Here is a 26,578-nt window from a genome sequence, read left to right as displayed (position 1 = left end):
AGGGAATAACCCTAATGAATTTTGTGGAAGACTTTGATTGTAAAATATTAATGCATATTTACAACACAAAAATGCCAATTCTGCCAGTTTAAAATTCCAAATATTTATTTTATGAATAGCTTTTTTCTTTTAAAAATGTAACAAATCCTTTCAGGCCTAGAAAGAAGAAAATGTGGATAACAGCTTTACTCAAATGTGCAGATTAACAAGAAAATATGAATTTTGGCAACGGAGTAAGTTCCCAAATCATCTTTGTCAGGATTTTTAAAATAAAGTTTAGAGCTGAAATACATGTTTTTAATTTGCAAAAAAAGGAAGATCAGTATTTTGCTAAAGGGAACCATACTTTTAAAAACATTCATAAAGAACCTGACAAACTTACTGATCTCCAATGGTTTCGATGTTAAATTTATTGGTATCCTCTATCTCTTCATAGAACTTACTCCAGGTGAAATGAGAAGCATCTGAAATTTCTTTGCAGTCGAACTCAAGATAAATATTGCCTTCCTCATTCACACCAGCACTGATCTCCTTTGTACCTATAAGACAGGATTGTAGTTCGAAATATAAGCATTGGGATAAATGTTTGTTCTCCCCAAATCTGAGTCATTAAGGCTTTTATATACTGGGTTCATTGCTTGATTGATGAGACGAGGCAAGTGAGTTCAGCAAGAATCATTCTTTATTTGCTTACAGGAACTGAACTGAGAAACAGGGCTGCGAATGCAGCTATTTATACCTTGGCCTCTAGGTGGCAGCCAATAGGTTTAAAGCAACCAATTGCCACCCTAGAGGCAGCCAATGGCAGCGCTGAAGACAGGTTGTCTGAGGAGCTGGGAGCTGTTAGCCAGCTTCCCTGCTTAAACAACCTTCCAGCAATTAACCCCATGTGATACTCTTTAGTAAGACAAAACCCAATACATTACAAAGGCTTTATTGGCTTTAATTAGTCCAAACGTTATCTTAATTGTTTCACTTTCCTGCTGCAACCTGAAAGAATTCATAGAAATTACAAATCAAAAAAGAAAGGCAGCTTAATTTTAGAATTCTTTACAGAAAAATAAAAAACAGAACTGTTGAAGTTGGTAATACTTCATCCAGCATATTCACAGAATCAAATGCCAGAAGCAGGCAGAGTGCAAAAAAAAATGGTGACATTGCTCGAGTCTGTATCCATGCAGTACCTCTAGACTTGTTATCCTAGTAGCAGCCGCAGTGCCTGCCATAGTTACCAGCACGCTTAACCATACCGAATGACCCGTCATCTCATCTTCTGTATTGTTTAAAGAGATCATTGGTGCTATACAGTATGAATTTCTGCATCTTTCTAGGGTTCCTCATCCTTCTGAAGGTATCATTCCCAGCAAATTCCCTGTCTTAATATGCCCTCGGTCAACTTTGAAGGGGAAAATGGATCATCTTGTTCCCTGAAATGAATCCACAAATCTCTTGATAAACTGGAACAGAAGGAACTGGAGGTCAAAATAAAAGCTGAAGGGGAGCTGGAGGCTTTTGAATACCATGTTTTGGATTTCTTAATCCCTGCATATTCAGCCATGTTTTAGGTGATAAATTTTCAGTAGCAGCTCTGTGTTTTTATTTTATATCATGAGAACAAGTGCTTCTACCGAATTTGGTTGTGGGAACATCCGTGGTTCTGATCAGTTATGATATGAACCTACCAATCTTTGCAAACTTTAAATGGCTGAAAAAGAATGAAAGATTTTTTTAAAAAAACTTGGCTTTAGGAGTAAACAAATCTGACAGAGTGAGGTCCTATTTCTTACCAGGCTTAGCCTGTACAAGGACAGCTTCAGAAACATCAGACGGCTTGCCTATACCAGCATTATTCACTGGCCGAACTCGAAACATGTAGCATTTGCCTTCATGTAGTTCTGTGACCTGAAAGAAGATACACCAAGAAGATTTAATAAGTTAAATATATAGTTCATGGAACTTAAGAAATAGTGTAAGAGTTTGCTTTGATACTGTGATAGAATGTAGTAAGGACGTGAATTCCCAGGAGGGAGGGGAGTAAGATGTCAGATGTTATGTGTGAGAGAAAGACGGTGAAGACAGCCTCTTCCTAGTAATTCTCAGAATGCATGGTAGATGCATATAGATGGTGTTCAGTTTGGCAAGATTCTGTCTATAAGTATGAAACAGTAAAGAAATCTAGTTGGATCAATCAGCATATGTCTTTCTTGGGTTTGGCTCTAATAGATCCTCTCTGTCAAATACATTTTTGCAAGCTTGTAAATCCAAAATCTTCCCTAGTGGTTCCCTTGTCTTATTCATAGAAAAGAAACTATAACAATAAAATGCATAAAGCTGGTTAACAAAGGGTTAAGAGAATTATAGCAATGAGGGACAAAGAATGACTGGTACTTTAGTTTATTGTTTAAAAAAAGCAAACGAAATGGTTAATTGGTATAGGCTTTCATGGGCTGTATCTGTTGGACAATGTTGAGCTTCAAAGGTTTAGTGGCTATGATCTGGATTGCAGATTTCCTGATGTTTCACTAGGAACTATGTCTGGCCTCTTCCATAGCAAGGTGGTCTGCTACACAAAGACCCAATAAGGACACAGCTGCTTAGATTAACCAACTAGAACCCAGCATGTACTAAGAATCAATCAGGAATCAGCACTTCAAAACTGACCAATCGGAAGTCATCATGAGCAAAGGACCAGTCAGGAACCAAGACTATCAAAGTGACCAATCAAGATCAGGCACAAAGAAAGAACCAATGGAGATGAGTCTTCACCAATCTGCACCATTTGGAAAATAGCTCAGCCAAAGACCAATCAAAGTTAGGTTACCCAGCTATAAAGACAGGACCCCTGCTCAACTGCCTGGAGTCATAGCAGACCACCTTGTTTCTGAAGATACTAAGTACAATTTTGGTGAAATGTCAGGAAATCTGCTGTTTAGACCATAATCACTAAATCCTGGAGCTCAAAACAGCTCAACCAAAAGAAGCAAATTATTAACAGCATACCTATTTTTAAATATATTAAGTACAGTGCTTTTTTGTCATAGAACACACCAGAACGGGGTTCTGGTACCTTATTTTGATGGATTTTCCAAGTTTTAAAAGTAACTTTTGAAAATTTGATGTTTGGTCCATGTGGATTTGAATCACCCTCTCGAGCACAGCAGGTCGGCAGCAAAATCAGTAAAACAGTGCACGCGTGCTGCTTGTGTGTTGAGTCTGATATATCCATACTTCATCTGCGCTGGTTGTGATAGCGCTGCTCGGCTTGTGGCACTGCTCGGCTTGTGATTGGTTGTGTGGTCGCCTGCTGAGTGCTTACTGTGAGTGGCAACTGTTATGTTTCGTTACACAACTGACATGTGTGGGTGTGTGTACAGCGATTGACTACGTGGAAAAGGTAAATAATTTCTTTCTTTTAAAAAATGGTTGGTGAATTGAAAATACTTTTTTTAATTTTTAGTGTAAAATTTACTATGAATATTTGCCTTAAACACAATACATTAAATTTATGTTAAGAATTGAATTTTTTTTAAATAAAAGATAAACAAAATATAAGTTCTGGCATCTTTTTTTCTTACAAAAAAAGCACTGATTAAGTGTAATTGTTAAGACTGGTGGAATTACAAAATTAAAGCAAAAATGCAGCCGACAGAACACGTTTTTACCTTTAAGTAACGGTGTGATATTGGTTTCTCACTGAATGTGGTCCAGTTTTCCTCTTCTTCCTCTTTGTAGTCAACAAAATATCCAGTAACAGGGCTGTTCCCAATATAAATAGGAGCTTTCCAGAGTATTACAAGGGAGGTATTTCTAATCTCGCAAAATGTAAGATCATAGGGAGGACCTAAAGAGATAAAGGATGGTGCATCATTGTACTTTGTTTTTTTAATATTTATTGCCCTGTACACCGCCCTGAGTCCTTCAGGAGAAGGGCGGTATAAAAATTTAATAAATATAAATATATCTTATTTAAAAGATTTTTTTTAAAAAAAAAAGCCAACTAGGAGCAGACATCTGCTGGCTATCAAAGGAAAAGTCTGTGTCTCTGAGCATCTGAATGCCTACATTTGGTTTAGCAATCCAAGCCACAAAATGTGCCACATCTGCCAACCCCCATCACGTCCACAATATTGCTGAAATGACGATACTGATTTTTGGGCAAAAGAATGGCGTTCTGACATGCTCCAGTGTATTAAAAATTATTTAATCTGAACGGAGACTTTTTTTCCCTAGGCACCAATCAGTAGATTCAAATTAAAATATGCGTAAGTTTGAAATCTGTTTGTGTGGCTCTCATATTGTAGAGCTCACCGGGTACATAGGATATATGATCTCCTTTTTATTACAATTTTAGTTTGGGAGATCAAAAGCATATATTGTCCCATTTTTAATCCAAACACAATTTTGGTACGCAAATGTGGACTTTCTTAATGGATGATCTGGATCTAAATCTCCCATCAAATCATAAAAGTGGTTCCTTACTTTGGACAAAATGGCTAATGCTTAACTTCAATTTAATATCAATCAAATAATTAATGTTAGCTAACTGTTGTAATGCCCAGATCTAAAAGATACCATTTGCTGACCCTGTAAACTGCACAGAGATGGCTGTAAAGCACTGAGAAGCAGTATATACCGTAAGTCTAAGTGCTATTGCTATTGCTATTTTTTTAAAAAAGAGGCCTCTTTTCTCCAAAAAGAAGACATATGAGTTTTATGGAGCATTGTATGACATTGTGTGTGTGTGTGTGTGTGTGTATGTGTGTGTGTATTGCAGAAATGATCTTTCACCCATCATTATTTCCTTAGCTACATAATCTTGTTTGTTTTATGTCATAATTTGATTGCATCCTGTGTTAATAGTGCAGACAACCAAAGCTGGTCTTGTTGTGAGCTACAAAGGGAGTGGTACAGCTATTCCAGCATTTTCCAAATCATTTCCATGCAGAGGTGTTAGGATCAAAAGAGACCATTTGTCTGAAATGTTATAGGATTTCCTGCTTGAGCAGGGGGTTGGACTAGCAGACCTCCAGGGTCCCTTCCAACTCTGTTACTCTGTTATTCAAGGAAGGAAGGAAGGAAGGAAGGAAGGAAGGAAGGAAGGAAGGAAGGAAGGAAGGAAGGAAGGAAGGAAGGAAGGAAGGAAGGAAGGAAGGAAGGAAGGAAGGAAGGAAGGAAGGTGGGTGCATGACTATGAAAAGATTGAAAGGGTTGCCCATGCAATCCAACTGAAATCCCCAGCTTAGGCAGCAGGAAACAAGATAAGACCACAGTCTCTGGGAAACTTTCCTGTTGCCAAGGCCTTGGAGCTCCAGCTTCACAAACTGCTACATGGAAGTTCTGCATTGTGAGCTGTGTCACCACCAAGGTGGAAGAGCAATGTTGTTGGAACACCACATGCAAGATTGATATCAGATTGACAGAAAGGCCATTGATGGAGGGGCCCTTAAAAGGAAGGAAGAATCTGGCACCATCTTTTGAGTCTTTCTGGTTACGAACTTAGTAATGCCAGTGCAGACAGCTCTCCATATTAATATTTATATCTCAGTGTTAAAATAACATCCTATTAAAAGAACAAGAGCAGATTTGTTCCAATCTCCCTACTTCATTATTCAATCCCTTTTATTCAAATAATGCAGGACAAAGCAGGTTGTATATAAACCAAACATTTTCTCTGTTCCGGATGCATCCGTTGTAGATGAAGGGACTGCTTGAAATTCAACAGACACTTTGCAAACATGTACAAAGGCAATAATCTATAGTAGAAGGTGAGAGAAAGGACTCTGGGAGATAAACAACAATTCCTTCCCTATCAGCATGAGAATTGTTGTTTTCTTGACAGCTTCATTCATTTTGGATCAAAAACTTGAGCCTGAAGGCATATTCCCCACAACAAAAGAAACAAACATTAAGTATAAATTGCTGTTTGCTTTCCTTAATTATAGAGACAAACAAACAATCCAAAGCTAACTTGGGTTAAACTTGGAAATTATCTAAATTTTACCTTCAACCTTTAAAGAACCTTTTTAAAAAAGCAGGAACTGGGGATAATTTTTCCCTTCAAAAACTGCATGTCCCATGTTCCCTTGGTGTCTTGAATCTTGATACAAACATTTCTTCTGTGCCTGCTCCTATTCCTCATACTTCAATGCCAAGTGTGTGCTTTGGGGTTTGAAGAACTGACTCACTTAGTTGGGGAAGGTAAAAGCAGAATAAGGAAAGGGTTTTGAGAAATGGGAAGGGAGGGAGGGAGGGAGGGAGGGAGGAAGGAAGGAAGGAAGGAAGGAAGGAAGGAAGGAAGGAAGGAAGGAAGGAAGGAAGGAAGGAAGGAAGGAAGGAAGGAAAGATCTGAGTTAATCTAAAGGAAGGAAGGAAGGAAGGAAGGAAGGAAGGAAGGAAGGAAGGAAGGAAGGAAGGAAGGAAGGAAAGATCTGAGTTAATCTAAAAGGAAGGAAGGAAGGAAGGAAGGAAGGGCAGGAAGGAAGGATCTGTTAATCTAAAAGGAAGGAAGGAAGGAAGGAAGGAAGGAAGGAAGGAAGGAAGGAAGGAAGGAAGGAAGGAAGGAAAGATCTGAGTTAATCTAAAAGGAAGGAAGGAAGGAAGGAAGGAAGGAAGGAAGGAAGGAAGGAAGGAAAGATCTGAGTTAATCTAAAAGGAAGGAAGGAAGGAAGGAAGGAAGGAAGGAAGGAAGGAAGGAAGGAAGGAAGGAAGGAAGGGCAGGAAGGAAGGATCTGTTAATCTAAAAGGAAGGAAGGAAGGAAGGAAGGAAGGAAGGAAGGAAGGAAGGAAGGAAGGAAGGAAGGAAAGATCTGAGTTAATCTAAAAGGAAGGAAGGAAGGAAGGAAGGAAGGGAAGGAAGGAAGGATCTGTTAATCTAAAAGGAAGGAAGGAAGGAAGGAAGGAAGGAAGGAAGGAAGGAAGGAAGGAAGGAAGGAAGGAAGGAAGGAAAGATCTGAGTTAATCTAAAAGGAAGGAAGGAAGGAAGGAAGGAAGGAAGGAAGGAAGGAAGGAAGGAAGGAAGGAAAGAAAGATAGATCTGAGTCAATCCAAAGCAAACTTGGAACCAGGAGCATTTGTGGGTGGAAGGTTAAAGAAGTGAAGAAGACAGCTGTGACCATGTGGATGAACTCCTGCACCTTTTTAATGTATATGATACATGTAAAAAAGAGACAAAGTTTCCATTATGCAGTCATAGCTGCCATCTTAACTTCTTAATTCCCCATTCCCAGCCCATAGACACACCTGCTTGGAACATAACGGCTGCTCCTCAGAACCAACTTCCTATAGATGCTAAACCAAATGTATCTTCCCCTGGCTTCTAAGTTTTAGAATCCTGACAACGTGGGCATACTCTTAGCTATGGGATACATAGGAAGTATGGTTTAAAAACAAGCATGTTAATTATTATTAAGATACAGCATTTTTTGAACACTAATCAATGTTAAAGATGGTAAGTACTTTCATATCCAAATTACCTACCTGGTTCTGGCATGTTCCAAGCCTCACATTTGAAAAGCTCACTGGGTTCGGACGATTTCCCTACGCCAGTAATATTTGTAGCAGCAATTTTGAATTCATAGTATGCATTTTCTTGCAAATCCTCTACCTTTACAGAAGAGTTAGGATTAAAAAAAATAATAATAATCCAAAATTAATGTAGGTAATAACTGTATGACCTCATAATAAGAGAAAACCAGTTAAAAACTGTTTATTTCACCTGGACTTAATTCCTGCAAAGCTGAATAAACAAGATTTTTTTAAAAAAGAAAATAAAAATGATTACAAATATGGTGAAATCCTAAAAGGGAAGCTTGTTTGCAATTCAAAAGTAATGATGGAAAAGCGACCTGTGATGCCTTAAAGCAGCGGCCCCCAACCTTTTGGCCACCAGGGACCAGATCCATGGAAAGAAGTTTTTCCACGGACCAGAGCGGGCATGGTTTCATGTGGCTGCCTGCATCCTGTGGATGGGGCTTTGCTTGTTTGTGCACCCTGGTTTTTGGCATGCTGCGGACCACTGCTGATCCATGGACCAGAAGTTGGGGACCCCTGCCTTAATGGATAAAATAGCTTTTGGCATTGTGAACATTTGTAGATGGCAGCCTAGAGTTGAGTCCGCTCTTGTTCAAAATTGTTCATATTCCAATAAATTAACTAATTTCTTTTACCTATTTATCATATTTAATGCTGGGCAACGTACAATAATCTTGAGCACACTACAGCTGTGTCTATCTACACAGGCTTTGCTGCAGTCTCATGCAAGTTCCACTCCCATATTGGATCAGGAAAATAGGGTGTACACTAGGTTTTCTTGATCAGAATGATTCAGAATACATTCTGAAGGAGAATTATTCCAATGGGTGAGAAAGAGGAACAGCGTATCTTACTATTTGACCTAAGCAAGCATAATATGCATCCTCAATAATAATACAAAAGAGAGATACAACTATTTATTGAGTGGAGAGGGCATTAAGAAACACTCTGTTTTGCTGGCTGAAAAGAAACCTCCCAAATCACAACTCTTTTGGCTGGTTTCCCAGTAAAGTATATTTTTGTCCTTTCCTAGACTCAGCTCAAACTGCTTCCATAGGATCAACAAATAGCTTTATGTTACGCTGAGATAACCCAAGCTTTCTATGTGAGGTTGCTAATTTGGAAGGTCGATGCAAGAGAGACAAGTTTGATAATCTGGATCATCAGAGGGTGCATAATTTCAAATCAGGCAGGAATTAAATTGCATTATATTAACTTTCTATAGTTTTTTTTTCCTTGCTTGCATTTTCCTGCAAGTGCAGTGTCCACTTTGTTCAGATCCAACCAGTATCAATCTATTGATTGTGACTGGAAATGATACCATTGAATGAAAGAAGAATAGAATAGAATAGAATAGAATAGAATAGAATAGAATAGAATAGAATAGAATAGAATAGAATAGAATAGAATAGAATAGAATAGAATAGAATAGAATAGAATAGAATAGAATAGAATAGAATAGAATAGAATAGAATAGAATAGAATAGATTCAGACAAATCAATAAACAAAGAAATGAGTTTTGAACATTTCATTTTTTTTTCTTATAATGTATGTTTGTATGTGTGTGTGTATGAACATGAACAGGCATTATTGAGAGCCATGGCACAGTGGTTAGAATGGAGTACTGCAGGCTACTTCTGCTGACCGCTGGCTGCCTGCAATTTAGCAGTTCGAGTCTTACCAGCTCAAGGTTGACTCAGCCTTCCATTCTTCTGAGGTCAGTAAAATGAGGCCCAAGACTGTTCGGGGCAATATGCTGATTCTGTAAACCGCTTAGAGATGGTTGTATAAGTCTAAGTGCTATTGCTATTGCTATTATTTCTATGTGTATGGTATGCTCATCAAATAGTTAATATCGGATTTGTACTTAGATAACGAAAAAATAATATTGTTATTTTTTTTACAAAAAAAGTGTAGTGTGAAAGATACACAAAAATAAAATACTGCTTAGTCTATATTGTGGAATCTGATCTGGATCAGTCCATCACATCTGCTATGAAATTGGCAAACTCAAGCAATCTTGGCTGCAAGTATTTAGAGTATGCAACAATACAGACCTTATAAATCCTCTCTTTAACAAGGGAAGAGTTGACTTCATGCCAGTTGTGGTGTTCTGCCTCCCGTTTGTCTATGTAATAACCCAGAATAGTTGATCCACCGCTGTATCTTGGAAGCTTCCAGCCAATAGTCATAGATTGGCCATTGCAGTTGAGAAGGGTGATACCATAAGGATAGGACGGGCAAGCTATAAAAGTCAAGCAAACTTCTGAATAGTTCACATACAATGCAATAATATCTTATTGTTTTCTTTTATACTTTGATTACATTATGATGAATTTATGGATTGACTTGTCTAAGAAAATGATGCATTTAAGGCAGTCATGCATGTTTTCTAAGAGGTAAGACCCTTTATCATAAATGGGGATTATCCATAATAAATATATAGAATAGCATTTTTAAATCTAGGTATATTAGAAGTTAAGTAAACTTAACCAGAATATTACTTCTGCCTTTCTTGGAACAATATTTTCTTCTTTCTGTGGGTATTACTTTATTTGCTGAAATAATTTGCCCTAAAGTCTTAGATAAAAGATAAAATAAGGTTGTTCTCTCCAACTTTACATGTTCTTCTTCCAGTTTACATATTCTTCTTTGATATTAGTCTCCTTTTATAAGTCCAGCCCTTTCCGCAAAGCAGGTACCCACATTTTCATGTAACAATGACATCATATGGAAGCTTACAATTATGTGAAAAGTCCCCATGCTAGCAAAGGATGGAGGCATCAAGATGGGAAAAGTGAATATTGTAGAAAAGGGAGAAATGGCACAAAAAATAAAAAGCATTAGACAATTTTTTTTCGAACAGGCAAATAAACCCGGGAGATGGCTGGCCTATAGATTGAAAAAAACAAAAAGATAATAGATGGATTAGTAAATTATGTAATCAAGCAGGGGAGAGAGTACATCAAAATGAAGGGGAAAAAATGGGTGACATATGAATTCTATAAAAATCTTTATAAAGAGGATGAAATGATCACTGAGGAGAGAATATCACAATATCTTATGAAAGCAGACTTACCGAAGGTTCTGGAAGAATTTCAAAATATTTTAAATAAAGATATAACAGTCCAGGAAATTATAGAAGCCATTAAAAAAACAAAAAAGTAATAAAACACTTGTCCCTGATGGATTACCATCTGAAATATATAAAAACCTCCAAGAACCTTTGGTCCCAACCCTATTGGATTTTTTTAATGAGGTACTAAACACAGCAAAAAAACCCAAACTCATGGAAAGAAGCAATCACCTCACTAATTCCTAAAGAAAACTCTGATTTGACCTGCATTAAAAACTATAGGCCCATTTCTTGACTGAACACAGATTACAAGATTTTTCACAACTATAATAGCAGAAAGATTAAAAAAAATATTTAGCTGACCAAAACAGCTTCTTGCCTAAAAGACAAATTAGACATAATGTCAGGATCATACTATACATCTTAGAATATTATGAATTACACAGGGAAAAACAAGTGGCATTATTTTTTGTTGGTGCTCAGAAAGCGTTTGATAATGTCAAATGGAATTTTATGTTGACTCAACTCAAACAGATGGAATTCGGGGGGGAAATTTATAAATATGTTTAAAGCAATCTATTCCAAACAAGAGTAAAAAGTAATCATAAATGGAGAATTAACAAATAGCATTCAAATACAAAAAGGTACGAGACAAGGCTGTCCACTATCTCCTTTATTACTCATTCTTTCTTTAGAAGCACTCACAAGAATAATCTGAAAAGGTAAGCTGATTAAAGGATTAGAAATCAGAAAAGAGTCATTTAAATTACAGGCTTATGCAGACGATTTAGTTTTCATTCTGGAAGACCCCTTAGAATCTGGAACAAGATTATTACAGGTGCTGGAAAATTATGGACATGTTGCGGGATTGAAGATCAATAAAGAAAAAACTAAAATGTTAGTTAAAAATATGTCCAATTTACAAGAAACTGAGCTAGTAGAAAAAAATTAATATCCAGACATCCAAAAGAGTAAGGTACTTGGGGATCCAACTGTCGGCAAGATGTATTACACTCAAAAGAGAAAATTATGACAAGTTAATAGACCAAATTACAGCAGATCTAGACAGATGGAAAAACTTGCAGCTCTCCTTTATGGGGAGAATAGCAACAATCAAGATGAATATACTTCCCAAATTACTCTTTTTATTCCAATGTGTACCAATTAAATTAAGTAAGGATTTTTTTTTGAAAATTTAAACAGAATTACATCCAAATTTATCTGGCAAGGTAGAAAACTGAGAATTAAATTAAAATTATTACAGGATGCAAAGGAAAGGACTTCTTATTAGCACCTATATCAGGACACAACTGAAAGATATGTAAATATAATTCTGATGACTGAAAGACAGTTTACAATAAAATTTACAGATGTTATATGTACAATTTGTTATACTCTGTCCTCTCATAGAATGTATTTTAAGTTTTTGTTTTTCTTTCTGTAACATAAGGTAATATTAATAGTAGTGTTGTAGCCAGGAAAGTTGAATCATGTCCATTTTTGTTTTTAAATATATATTTGATAAAAATTTCTTTAAAAAAATGGGAAAAGTGTACATTATTGAGAGTACAGGTAATCCTCAACGTACAAACACAATTTAAGCCCAAAATTTCTGTTGCTAAGCAAAACAGTTGTTAAATGAGTTTTGTCCCACTTCACGACTTTTTTGTCATAGACTGTGGCGCGAATCATTGCTGTTGTTAAGTGAATCAATTGGTCATTAAGTGAATCTGGCTTCCCCATTGACTTTGTTTGTCGGAAATTTACTGGGAAGATCACAAAAGAGGATTCACATGACTCTGGGACACTGCAACCGTCATAAATACACCCCAGTATTTAGTCTGAAATTTTGATCATGTGACCACGAGGATGCACTATAGTCATAAGTGTGAAAGATGGTCATAAGCAGGGTTTTTTTTTGTCATAGAATGCCCAGAACGGAGTTCCGGCACCTTTTTTGGATGGAACCTTGTAGGGTAGGCAAGGCGGGTTGTATGACCTGTGTGAGTTCCAGCACCTTTTTTTTTTTTTACAAAAAAAGCACTGGTCATAAGTCACTGTTTCCAGTGCTGTTGTAACTTAAAACAGTCACTAAACGAATGGCTGTAAGTTGAGGACTACCCGTAATGGCTGCTGCTATTGGCTGTAGCTACTATAGTGTTACTAGGGAGAAATGGTTTCTAATGGATCAGACCACTCCTTAACCTTTCAAGGCATCTGCCTAACCAAGTCCCACTTACTGAGGGCTGCCTGTACCGTGATGGGGTCAGACTCCTGAGAATTTTCACTCATCCCCACTGCATTGGCTGCTTTCACACGGAAGATGTATTTCTCTCCTGTTGTCAGGCCGTGCGCAGTGAACCTGAAAAAAACAAGGCAGTGAGCTGCTATTGTGGTTTAATTTTAAAGGCATATGCTTGGATTGTTACAAAATGAAAAGCCTTCCCCTGTCCATGCAACAAACAATTTATTGGAACAAAAGAGACGTGAGGTGGAAAACCATGAATCTAGAAACACGCCCGCACTGTTTTTAAGATAGGAGGCCTGAACAGGTTATCTAATCCGTCCTGATATGCCCAATGGGATTTTTGCAGACTGTTGACCAGTTGCCATCTTACACAGTCAATGGATCGCTCAGAGAAATTGTACTTGCTCTTTTCAGAGAAGATTGTTTTATTTCTAGTCTTTGGGACAGAAGACAAATGCACACTTTCTGCTTGGCCCGTTGTAGGTACGGGCCAGTTACTCACCGCTTTGTGGGGACATTCTGCCACTCCAACACCATTGCAAATGCCTTTGTTTTCCAGCTTTAATTCAATTTAATTTACTGGTTCCCCACCTGAGCTGTCTTAAGCCCTTTAAGTGTGGATGATCTCCAGCGTGTCATTCCATTCCAGAAAGAGGCCCCACGACGATTGGCTGCAAAGCCGGCAACTCCCTCCCACCAACAGCCAGTGACATTCCTATGCAGCCCTCCTGCTGTGTTCTCTGCTGTTTTATTTGTTTGTTTGTTTATTGTATTTATTTGTTTATTATTTATTTATTTATTAATAATCTTGTGGTTGCTCATTAAATCAGTTGATTATCCTCACCCTAGTAGAAGGGTGTTCAACCTTGGCAACTTTAAGACCTCAGGATTTCAACTCCCAGAATTCTCCAGCCAGCCATGCTTGTAGAATGGACTAACCAAAATCTACACATGCATATTTAGAACAGCAAGCAATTCTTTAAACACATCACATTGCTTTTACCTGTTATACTTGATTGGCTTATGGTTACACGGTTCCCAGTGATTTGTTCCTACCACAGAATAATCAATGTAATAGCCGATCAGATCTTCTTCATATTTGGGCTTGTCCCAGTTCACAGTAACAGAGGTTTTTGTGTTTCTTGTCGCAACAACACGTCCAGGGGCTGATGGCGCCACTGCAGCACAAACAAAGACACTTACTTTCTCCATAGCAACACATTGGTATATTTCAAGATCGAATCTGGGTCAGTCACTGCGACCAGAGTTTTAATCTTCCAAGCTTTCAGACTCATCCTTCAGAGCTCAGCTTCAGGGAATTTGTCTGTGCTGGAATACATGCTTTGGAATATTCTATGAGTAGTATTTATGTGGTGCCTTCCTATTTGTTAATTGGTGTGTTGATGGCTGGTGATTAGCTGTTGTTTCCTTGTGCTGCCAAGTCCTCAGCTCCTAAGCACCTGATAAGCTGGTGGTAAATCAACACTCCTGTAGACTAATAAGGCACCCGTTTTCCAGGCTTCAATCATTTCCCTGGCTATCTTTGTACTTGCACGGCCAACAATATTAGTAACTGCAAAACTGAATGTATGTCCTTGATATATGGTATACCAAATATTGGTATATATTTGTAAACTGTCCAGAGTCACCTCTAGGCAAGATGGGCAGCATACAAGCCTAATAAATAAATAAATAATATAACCAACTTTTCTCAAGTCTTCCATGTGATTTTCCTAGCAAATATTAGAAGGTGCTATACACTGCAAATTTAAAATAATAATATTTTAGTCAGATATTTAGACTGAATCTGGCATTTTTGTCTACCTATCAAGTCCTTTCCATTACTAAATTCCTGAATTGGTCTTAACATTTCTAAAAGGGGAGGAGGTGTAATTTTCAAAAAGCAATCTTGGTTTCTGAACTATCAATTGGTCTAGGGATTTCCAAGTTGAAAATAAGTCCAGAATCCCTCTAAGAAATACAGTATGTAAATGAGACCTTTGGAGAAATTCACAAGGCTGACCTTGGGGAGAAAAACTCATTAAAATTCCTCCTCCCTCATTCACTGGGATCTGCCTCTGTTTGCACACAAAAAAGATCAGGGAGAAGATGGAGCTTCTCCATGACAACTAATACCCATTTCAGTAGCAGCTGGACCTGTCCTATGTATTTCAAAAGTGCTGATGCCTGAGACACCCCTGGAGCTAATGTCTCCTTCCCTACAACCCTCAACCCCACTGTGATAATGACCCTGTCTCCCACAAAGAAAGAATGCACTCATAAAAATTAGGAACCATATGAATTCATCAGAATTGGACTTTTTCTAGTGTTCTTCAAAGATGCTAATGACTTAATATCTTGATTCTAAACATTTAACCAAGAGGAATTCTTGTGTATTTTTTTCTCTTGTAAACAGAATTTTTAAAGCCACATTCACAAAGGGCCTTGGTAGAAAACGGTTGATGACGAAGTCATATTACACAGACTCTACTGACTGCTGTGATAGCACCAGGACTACTGTATATGTCCTGCAAAAGTACAGGTGGCAACAAATCCTGAGGTGGCAACAAAGACATACAGGAAATAAGTTGTGAATGTCTGGAGTTTTGCAGCCCAGGAACTATAACAACAGTGCTTGCAAGGGTGTTCCAAACTAGGAAGATGGCGGATGGAATGTCATGAAGCCAGCCCCGCCTCTTTTCATACATGGGCCATATAAAAGGGGCAGGGCTTTCATTGCAACATTCCGTCCAGCCTCTTGCCAATTTTGACATACATACAATACGTACTGCTCTGGACAGTATTGTGTGGTAGTTCTATTAAAACAAATTTTTAGAAATGGTAATCAAAATCCCTGAGAAACACCATTTTATAGCAGGGGTTCTCAACCCCCGAGCTGTGACCCACTGCCAGGCTGCACAAGCACCAGGTGTTTACACAAATGGAGATGTGCTTGTGGGTGCGTGCATGCCTGCCACCACTCATACATAACAATCTCCTCTCCCCCTGCCTCCATGCTGGGCTGCCACACAGAAAGACTGAGGACCGCTATTGTACAGCACAAATCATAACAAGTTAGATGGGTGTGTTTTGGAAAGCAATGGTTCCTAGGAAATACTAGGCCATGATTTGTACTCTGAGCTTTGACAAGTTATCTCAAAGTATCTCAGTCAGTTTTATGTTGCCAAACACAAGGTTGTTCATTACTAAATTAATTCTCATTGAGCCCTTTTCCCAGCATCGTTTCTTGTTCTATATAAGGGCTAGGCATCCTGAGGGCTCAGGATGAAATTCCTACTAGTCACGGTTTCTGGGATCCCCTTTGATAGCTATCTCTGAAAATCAGACATAGTTTAGAGCCATTTTGAGTGGGAAATATAACATCTGCATTATGAGCAAATAAGTTAAAAGTTTAAAGAAATAAGGAAAACCCTGAACTTTTTCAACCTAAAGAGAAGCTGGAAAATTAGCTCTTACCCACTTTATCCCCCTGTCTGGTCCAGCTGTATCCTTTCTCCCTTCAAAAACAATCAAGCTATCTGGCCTTGACCATCAAGAGTTTTCCCATCTATCACATACTTTAAGTTTATTTGTATTTATTTGACAGATTTATATTCTCCCTTCCTTCCAAGATGTCAAAACAAATAACCAGGGCTGTTTTTAAGCTAAGGATAAGAAAGCACCAGCCGAGAGGCACCAAAATATAAGGGGTATCAAAATGGTAAAGCTTCCAAAAACCACAGTAAAAAAGCAAAAAGCAGTAGCAGCAGAACCCATTAGCCTGCTTGAGGGTGAAATACAATTTCACAGAAATGTTACCATAAGGCAAAAATGGGTGCTGATGTAATGTTAACAACCATTTGTTTGAAATGGTAAACGATTCCCTGCTCGACCCAGGAGGTTGGACTAGAAGACCTCCAAGGTCCCTTCCCACTCTCTAATTCTGTTACTCAGTGTGCAATAGGGTGAAAATGTCTGAGAAAAGGAAAATAAAACAATTTTCCAAACCTGAAAATCGTAAAACTCGTAAAAGGGCACTTTTTTGCAATTCCTACCCAAATGGGAAGATGAGTCAAATCATACGAGGTGTCAGTTTATGATTTTGTCTAGGGTGCCAACATGTCTACAGCTAGCCCTGCAAATAACATTTCCCTTCAATTTCCCCCCGTAATAATCATTCTGAAAATTACACAGTGCTGAAGGTGGGCCCAAAATTAGACAGAGTTTCATAGCTGGAGACAGATTTGCTCCTGAATTATCCTAGCTCTAATCCAATGCAGTAGATTCCTCACCAATGGCCTCTTTTGCCTGAATAGGTGGTGTTATTTCAGAAGGATCACTAATCCCGTGCTTGTTGGCTGACAAAACTCGGAAAACATAGGATTTCCCTTCCGCAAGATCAAACACTGCATAGCGAGGAGATCGGACTGGCACTTGAGCGTTCACCCTCTGCCAAGTCCCACTGCCAACAACAGACTGTAAAGAAAAGATCAAGATCATTACTGCATGTACAGAGTTGCAAAGGCCCTCAAAGTACTTGAATTAAAAGTGCTTGAATTAATGAACTATAGCGACACAATCTTCTATTTCTTAGGTAATCTGCCAGATGCGATATGGATTTGCCAGAGCACATGGATTTGCTTGCTCTAGTTGGTGACTGTGTTTGACTTTAAACAGTTAAAGCAATAAATTCCTCTACTTCATACAAATAGATACAAATAGACTTCGTTCAAGCAGGGATTTTGATTTCTGAGAGTTTTGATACCATTTAGAGCACGGGTCGACAACCCGCGGCTCCGGAGCCACATGCGGCTCTTTGAGCTGTCTCCTGCGGCTCCCAGCCGCCCGTTGCGCACGCACCTCTTTGAACGGGCAGTGGTACGCGTGCACCTCTCCAAATGGAGAGTGGCACCGCCCATTTAGAGAGGTGCACGCGCACCTCTCCGAATGGGCGGAGGTGCGCGTGCACCTCCCCAAACCTTTGGAGAGGTGCGCGCGCACCTCTGCGCGAACGGGCAGCAGCGCTGCTCTTTGGGAAAGGTGCCGCGGCACGTTTGCAGGCTGCCGAAAGCGGCAGCTCTGCAGACGGACGGCGGCAGCTTTCCCAACAAACGGCGCCGCTGCCCATTCCGAGAGGTGCGCGCGCACCTCTCCGAATGACCGTAGGTGCACACGCACCTCCCCAAACCTTTGGAGAGGTGCGCGCGTACCTCCGCGCGAACGGGCAGCGGCGCCGCTCTTTGAGAAAGCTGCCGTGGCACGTTTACAGGCTGCCGAAAGCGGCAGCTTTGCAGATGGGCCGCGGCAGCTTTCCTAACAAGCGGCGCCACTGCCCATTCCAAGAGGTGCGCGCGCACCTCTCCGAACGACCGTAGTGCGCGCGCACCTCCCCAAACATTTGGAGAGGTGCGCGCGTACCTCCGCACAAACGGGCAGCGGCGCCGTTCTTTGGGAAAGCTGTCACGGCACGTTTGCAGGCTGCCAAAGGCAGTAGCTCTGCAAACGGGCCGTCACCGTCACGCAACCGGGAACTGGTTCCATCACACATAAAAAATGGCAACCGTGCGCGTCTGCGCATGCGTAAGAAAAAACCGTTTTGCGCATGTGCAAAACGTTTTTTGCGCATGTGCGTGCATGGACGCACGCATGCGGCTCCCACTTTTTTTTATGTGTGATGGAACCGGTTCCCAGTGGCTCTTTTCCTTTTTCAGGTTGCCGACCCCTGATTTAGAGCAATCTGACAAATAAATATATTGTGAGTCTTGCTCAATTCTGGTCATGTTACGATTTTGTTATGATTATCAACCTTGGCCACTTTAAGAAGGATGGACTTCAGTTCCAAGAATTCCCCAGCCAGGTTTCTGGAAGTTGAAGCCCACACATTTTAAAGTGGCCAGAGTTGACACAGCATGTTCTAGAGCAGGGGTTTCCAAGCCCTGAGCCACACCCCACTACCAGGCTTTGGCCTTTCAGAAGTGGGCCACTTGAGTGGCAAGTGAGCTTGTGTCCACGTACAGCTCCATTTGCATGAGTGGTGGGTGCTTGTGCTAGCACACAAAGCTCTATTTGTGTGAGCAGCGGGTACATGCACCCACCATTTTGGCAAATGGAGATGCACGCACTTGCGTGCATGCCTTCCACTCCCACAGAATCATCCCCTCTTCCCCCCACCCCACCGCCAGGCTGCCAAGCTGGAAAGGTTGAGGACCACTGATCTATTCTACAGGATGTCATTAGTTCATTCAAGGCCCAGCCTGAACGTATTTTTCCAGAAATAAAAGCTACACGGGGATTCTCTCTCAGATAGGTGCATCAAAGGAGTTTTGCTTAATCTGCCCCCCTCTAAATGTATGGGGTTTCAGCTTCCATGATTCCCCAAGTAACCTGATGCTGGCCATGCTGCTGAGAATTGTAAAATTTGAGTAGGTTCTATGTAGGGAAAGCTGGTGTACAGTGTTGCAACTTTAGTCACTGAACTGCTTTTTCTTATCATACACAATATTATGGAGTTAGGGGAACCTTATTTTCCTTTGCATATTGCCATCATAGACAATGCAATGTTTCTCAGCCTTGGCAACTTGAAGACATGTGTACTTCAGCTCCCAGAATTCCCCAGCCAGCATTTCTGAGAGTTGAAGTCCACACATCTTCAATCTGCCGAAGTTGAAAAATACTGGGCTAGTGAGTATCAGCTCTGGCCAATGGAGTGATAATGTCCTAAGATAGCTTACGTCAGCCACCAAGAACCTTCAGCTCTTCAGATATATTGAGAGGGCAACTCCCGGAGTGCCACTCAGCATGCCAGATGATATCATTGAGCTGTTTTTGGCAATAGCCCTCAAAGTTAAGCTGGATCAAACCTGGTTAGTATTCTAGTGTAAAATAACAATTTAAAAAAATCTACTGACTGTAAACTAGATCGCAAAACATCCCAGATGGCATCAATAGCAGCACTTTCTCCTAGTATTGCCTAGAAAACAACACATATTATGTTCTACCCACCAGGAATTCAGGTTATCTTGGGAGAGATTTTGCTTAGGTTGGGGTAGATTAGACTAATTTATCTATTCAGAGATGGTAAGATCAGAACAAGTACCAGTCTTTCTGCTTAGGTAGCTCCACACATGCTACAGGTGAAACTTGAAAAATTAGAATATCATGCAAAAGTTCATTTATTTCAGTAATACAACTTAAAAGGGGAAACTAATATATGAGATAGACTCATTACATGCAAAGCAAGATAGTTCAAGCCATGATTTGTCATAATTGTGATGATCATAGCGTACAGCTCATGAAAACCCCAAATCCACAATCTCAGAAAATTAGAATATTACATGCAATCAATAAAACAAGGAGTGTACATAGAACAATATCTGACCTCTGAAAAGTATAAGCATGCATATGTACTCAGTACTTAGTTTGGGCCCCTTTTGCAGCAATTACTGCCTCAATGCGGTGTGGCATGGAAGCTATCAGCCTGTGTCACTGCTGAGGTGTTATGGAAGACCAGGATGCTTCAATAGCGGCCTTCAGCTCTTCTGCATTGTTCGGTCTCTCATCTTTTTCTTGGCAATGCCCCATAGATTCTCTATGGGGTTCAGGTCAGGTGGGTTTGCTGGCCAATCAAGCACAGTAATCCCACGGTCATTGAACCAGGTTTTGGTGCTTTTGGCAGTGTGGGCAGGTGCCACGTCCTGCTGGAAAATGAAGTCAGCATCCCCATAAAGCTCGTCTGTGGAAGGAAGCATGAAGTGCTCCAAAATCTCCTGGTAGACAGGTGCATTGACCCTGGATTTAATGAACCACAATGGACCAACACCAGCAGACGACATGGCTCCCCATATCAACACAGACTGTGGAAACTTCACACTGGACTTCAAGCATCTTGCAGTGTGTGCCTCTCCATTCTTCCTCCAGACTCTGGGTCCTTGGTTTCCAAATGAGATGCAAAAGTTGCTCTCATCAGAAAAGAGGACTTTGGACCACTGAGCAACAGACCAGGTCTGTTTTTCTTTAGTCCAGGTAAGATGCTTCTGACGTTGTTTGTTGTTCAGGAGCGGCTTGACTAGAGGAATACGACATTTGAAGCCCATGTCCAGGATCCGTCTGTGTGTGGTGGCTCTTGATGCACTGACTCCAGCCTCAGTCCACTCCTTGTGAAAGTCCCCAAAACTTTTGAATGGCCTTTTCCTGACAATCCTCTCCAGGCTGCGGTCATCCCTGCTACTTGTGCACCTTTTTCTTCCACACTTATCCCTTCCACATAACTTTCTATTAATGTGCTTTGATACAGCACTTTGGGAACATCCAACTTCTTTTGCAATTACCTTTTGAGGCTTTCCCTCCTTATGGAGGGTGTCAGTGATGGTTTTCTGCAGAACTGTCAGGTCAGCAGTCTTCCCCATGATTGTGATTCCTACTGAACCAGACTGAGAGACCATTTAAAGGCTCAGGAACCCTTTGCAGGTGTTATGGCTTAATTAGCTGATTAGAGTGGGACACTTTGAGCCTGGAATATTGCACCTTTTCACAATATTCTAATTACCGAGATTGTGGATTTGGGATTTTCATGAGCTGTAAGCCATAATCATCACAATTATGACAAATCACGGCTTGAACTATCTTGCTTTGCATGTAATGAGTCTATCTCATATATTAGTTTCCCCTTTTAAGTTGCGTTACTGAAATAAATGAACTTTTGCACGATATTCTAATTTTTCGAGTTTCACCTGTAGATTTTTTTAGAAGGAAGGCTAAACTACTTCAGCATCTATGCTGCTCCTGTGGCTTGCTTACTCCCAAGTCTTATCTATCCAATGTTCCCCACTATGGAAAAAAGCACTTTTCCCCTGATCCTCAATTTCAGTGTCATTTAAATAAATGTAATTAAAGCATATATTTTTTTTGTCTTGGATCTCTTCAACCATCCCTATTACATTCCCGGATTTGTTTTTAAGAAGAGATTGGATAACCATTTGAATGAAATGGTATAGGGTCTCCTGCTTGAGCAGGGGATTGCACTAGAATAGGGTTCTCCAAACTTAGCAACTTTAAGGCTTGTGGACTTCAGCTCCCAGAATTCCCCAGCCAGCATGGCTAGCTAAGGAATTCTGGCAGTTGAAGTCCACAAGTCTTAAAAGTTTTCAAGTTTGGACACCTCTGAGCTAGAAGACCTCCAAGGTCCCTTCCAACTTTGTTCTGCTAATGTTCATATTTTTTCCTTTTCTGCTACTGAGCACCCTATTTGAAATGGATGTGGTCCTGAAATGCCATCCAGGCAAATACCACTATAAAACACAGTACCTTCTCGATGAAATATGATAGCGGGTCTCTGCCACGAGGAACAGGTGGGTCCCAACTGAGAACGACATATGTCCTGCTGGTTTCAGAAGCATGCACATTGGTGGGAGGTCCAAGGATTTTAACATCACCTAGAAGAGTAATACATTCAATGACTGCTCAGCGCCAGATTAATCTCCCAGGCTAGCATTGATGCAAAAAGTTGTCTTTCCAAACTATCTCATTAGAGCGCACTGCTCAGCTATTAAGGGCTCAACATCAGCTCTGTGACTTATCAAAGCTAATTTGTTTCCAGTTTGTGAAAACCAAGCAAGAAGAGTAGCAGCTATTTTTCATAGCTGGCTTTTAAAAAAATAAATACCGTAAATGAAGGGAAAAGGAGGAAAGATTGCATTCATCTCCTAAGATTTTTGTTTTACTTTGATCGTATTTGAATCGCTTTCGTGTGCGGTACTAAATGTCCTGATAAAGTCTTAATGCTTTATGCAAATAGGAGACAGGTTGATGAAAGTGAGGAGCCTGATAGTTCCTTGCCTCTGAAAAATGAGCCAGGAGGAAAATTTTCATGAAGGATCACAGCAATTAAATATAAAGTTGTACCGGCAAAAAAAAAAAGTAGGATGTAGAAACCTCTCCTAGTTTAGGAATGACAATTACAATCATTGGGTAATATGTGGCATAGGAATGAATTGTCATTTTCCTGTAACAGCTGTGGCTGCTCTCTGTTTCTCACCAAAGATCAGCAGTTCAAAGAGAGGATGGGAGTTTTAAGATCCATCTCGGATGGATCAGCTTGCTGAGCTGGTTAAATTTTAGTCCTAGTCAGAGAAAATCCCCAGCACTTTTTTTTAATACTATGACTACTGGGGCAGCTCTTGTATCTGGTATCTCCACACCTGTTTTCTTTCAAAAGCTGAGCCCTGAGATATTTGGTAGGCAAAATAGCTTGTCACAGAAAGAATGGTGGGGGGGAACAAAACCTGTGACTTGATTTGTCTTAACTATTATCATCGACATGCATTCTCTAGGCACTGAGAGAACTGCTAAGCTTGTAAGCCGCCCTGATTCTTCGGAGAAGGGCGGGATATAAATGGAATTAAAATAAATAAAATAAATAAACTATCACTGTGCATTTTAGCACATTGTACATATACATTTTGCACTGCAATTTGAATTTGGAAGGAAATAAGCCCTGTGCTGATTAACTAGCCTTTTCTGGCCCTCTTATGTTCCATATTCAAAAGAGCAAAACAGATGTTTCTGCTCTGGGAAGACAAATGTTAAAATATATTTACACTGTGGTCTTAAACTGCATCAGCGGGTATGATTTATTGCGCTTTAAACTTTAAAGCACTTCAACAAATTACTGTTCTTAATATCCTGTTGGAAAACCAGAAAAATTAAAACAGCAATACTGGGATAGCCTGATAATGCAAACATGCATAATGCTTACGTGCACAAAATGAAAATGGAATACTTTCCTGGTACTCACAAACAGTAATCACTCAAGAATGTATTAACTTAGTTCTGAAGTTCTCCTTCTACTAAATTCCTCATGTGGACAACAAGAGAGATGCATATGTTTACCTCTATATTAAATGCATAACAAAAGGAGTCTAGCCAGAAAAAGAAATCTGAATGTCAGCCGGAAGACAAAAGTTTTAGCATACCTTCAATGTCATCATGATGGAAGACAATGTCCCTGCCTCCTTCCATGTGAATGGCTGAAGGTGAAAGAAAACATTATTTATATTTAAGTTTCTGTACTAACAGAACGCCTTCTGAACATTAGATTGAATCATCCTCTTTGTAGCATTTGATTGCTTCTCACTGTTATGGATTTTTATATCAGCAGCATTATGCAAATGCTGATAGCTCTAGCATCTGAGGTTATTAATTCAGATGAGTGCTCTTTCCATGCTAAAGGTGAACAAACCCTTAAAAGATCACATTTTTATTCTGAACAAATTAATCAACTGACCAGAAACCCCTGACACTTCGGACAAAAATGAAGCACATGTTAGGCCTAATATAATTTATCAGTGGAATCCTCGACTTACAACAACGAGCTCAAGATTTCCACTGGTAAGCAAGACTGTTGATAAAGAGAATTGTGCTCATTTTAACCACCTTTTTTGCCACCGTTGTTAAACAGGTCATTGCAGTTGTTAAGTGACTCATGTGGTCGTTAAATGAATCTGGCTTCCCCCATTGACTTTGCTTGTGAAAGGCCAGCTGGAAAGGTTACCAATAGTGATCGCAGAACCCCCAGGACACTGCAACCGTCATAAATACATGCCAGTTGCCAAATGTCTGAATTTTGATCACATGACCATGGTGATGTTGCAAGGGTCATAAGAGTGAAAAAAATCATCATGTCACTTTTACCAGTGCTGTTGTAATTTTGAACAAGTCAAGGACTACTTATATACAGAGCGTGAGACAATTGTTGAAAGTTATTAGCCATAATAGTTCACAATGGGACCTCCACTCTTTGTGTGTGTGTGTGTGTGTGTGTGTGTGTGTGTGTGTGTGTGTGTGTGTAGATATATACATACATACATGGAAATATGTGGAAGAGAACTTCATCCTGGATAGACAATGGCTAAAATGATGATGATACATACATACATACATACAGTACATACATAGGCTGAAATCATAACACTTATTTTAAGTAGCCATAAGTAAGCTTGCGAGCGTGATTTATGGCTGGCTCAGAAATGAAATGTAACCTGCCCCACTCATTTAGCAGCAAGATTCATCTTTTATAAGACTGCTTATAATTTCCCCTGAAGAAATATGCCTTTTTTTCTTACTCTGTGATCTCTCCAGGTCCACGGGGTCAAGAGCTGCCACAGCATCAGAGGATCTGGAGGGCCGGCTGATCCCTGCCTGGTTGACTGCCCTCACTTGGAAAATGTAGGAACGCCCTTCCAACAAACCGGTGACTGGGTATTTGCAGATTTTTACAGGAGCATCATTGCATTGCACCCAGTTTTCAGTACCCACTTCACATCTGGTTTTAGCAAATGACAAAAAGATGGAGAGGAAAACTTCATTTCCAAGATTTTCTAACAATCTGCCAAAACTGTGAGAATGATTTCTTTAAACTGGGAGACTGGCTGAATCAGATACCAAAGATAGTTGAAATGAAGTATGTATAAAATAATACGTATTAGGATACAATATTGTAACTTCACAGGTATACAGTGAGGAAAAAGGAAATTGTAGTGGCTGTCTCATGGACTCATGGACATGGGCAACCACAATGATGTTAATTGGCTGTCAAATAGTAGGCACAACCAGGCAGTTGTGGTCCTGCTCCCTTTTATACGCATTTTAAAGCCAGTGACTATTGCTCTGGAAAGCAATAGCAATAACATTTAGACTTATATATCTCTTCACAGTGCTTTACAGCCCTCTCTAGACAGTTTACAGAGTCAACATATTGCCCCCAACAATCTGGGTCTTCATTTTACCGACCTCAGAAGGATGGAAGGGAGTCAACCTTGAGCAGGTCAGGATCAAACTCCTGGCAGTGAGCAGAGTTAGCCTGCAATGCTGCATTCTAACCACTGCACCAGCAGGGTTCCTATGCATCTCCTTCAAGCCCCAGAAATTTCCTAGGCAAGAGTTCAAAAGTGGTTTGTCCTTGCCTCCTTCCTAGGGCTGAGAAGTATGATTGGCCCAAGATGTCACCCAGCTGTGCCTAAGATGGAGCTAAAAGAAAGGTCTCCATATTTCCAGACTGGTGCTTTAGCCAGTAGCCCAAACTAGCACAGGCACTCTCCTAAATAGATTATCAAGGGGAATTGGAGAACTTAATGGATGACAAATCTATCAAGGGCTGGTAGAGCTGAGATGCAAGGTAGAGGATTGTGTGCCTTGAAATAATAATAGCGGGGCAGCAATGGCAAGGGAGGGGTATGTTTCTGTGTCCCACTTCCAAGTCCCCTTCAAGGAATTTGGCAAAATGCTAAACTAAGTTGGTTCTTGACTCGAACAGCAGGACCATTTTTATATAAGATGAACATGGGATATTTCCAAGGAAATGATTAGGATGACTCAGGAATGTTTGACAATTTAACCTATGGGATTATGTGGAATGGACAAAGCATGTGTATCGTTAGCAGGGTCACTGAATACACATTCAAGAAGTGACGTTAATGAAGCTTGGACATCAGTCATTGGAGATAAATAAGACCAGGAGAGCCAGTGTGGTCTAGTGGTTTAGGTGCTGGCCTAGGAACCAGGAGACAATCGGTCCCTCCTTAAGCATGGAAGCCAATTGGGTGATCTTGGGCCAATCACTTTAAAATAATAATAAAGACAGGATAAAAATCAAATAAATAAAATAAAATAATCCCACTATCACGTAATAAAAAGGGAAATTAACACATTAACCTAACAAGTAAGAAAC

The 26,578-nt window shown here is 39.9% G+C and overlaps 1 protein-coding gene across 1 annotated transcript in view; it reads right to left on the bottom strand.

Moving 5' to 3' along the window:
* Nucleotides 1-26,578, bottom strand: part of MYOM2 (myomesin 2) — a gene marked incomplete at both ends in the record, with an annotated part of 84,471 nt that overhangs the window by 34,675 nt on the left and 23,218 nt on the right. The window contains 12 exon segments of the mRNA XM_083350171.1: nt 231-282; nt 383-539; nt 1,788-1,902; nt 3,663-3,841; nt 7,477-7,597; nt 9,586-9,776; nt 12,848-12,969; nt 13,859-14,033; nt 17,148-17,331; nt 22,159-22,286; nt 23,826-23,879; nt 24,975-25,174. Coding sequence (XP_083206297.1) covers nt 231-282; nt 383-539; nt 1,788-1,902; nt 3,663-3,841; nt 7,477-7,597; nt 9,586-9,776; nt 12,848-12,969; nt 13,859-14,033; nt 17,148-17,331; nt 22,159-22,286; nt 23,826-23,879; nt 24,975-25,174 — 1,678 coding nt within the window.

Source organism: Vipera ursinii (genome assembly GCF_947247035.1).
Source record: "Vipera ursinii genome assembly, chromosome: 1".
NCBI lineage: Eukaryota > Metazoa > Chordata > Lepidosauria > Squamata > Viperidae > Vipera > Vipera ursinii.
Note: the sequence above shows the minus strand (reverse complement) of the source record. Positions and strands in the feature narration are given on the sequence as shown.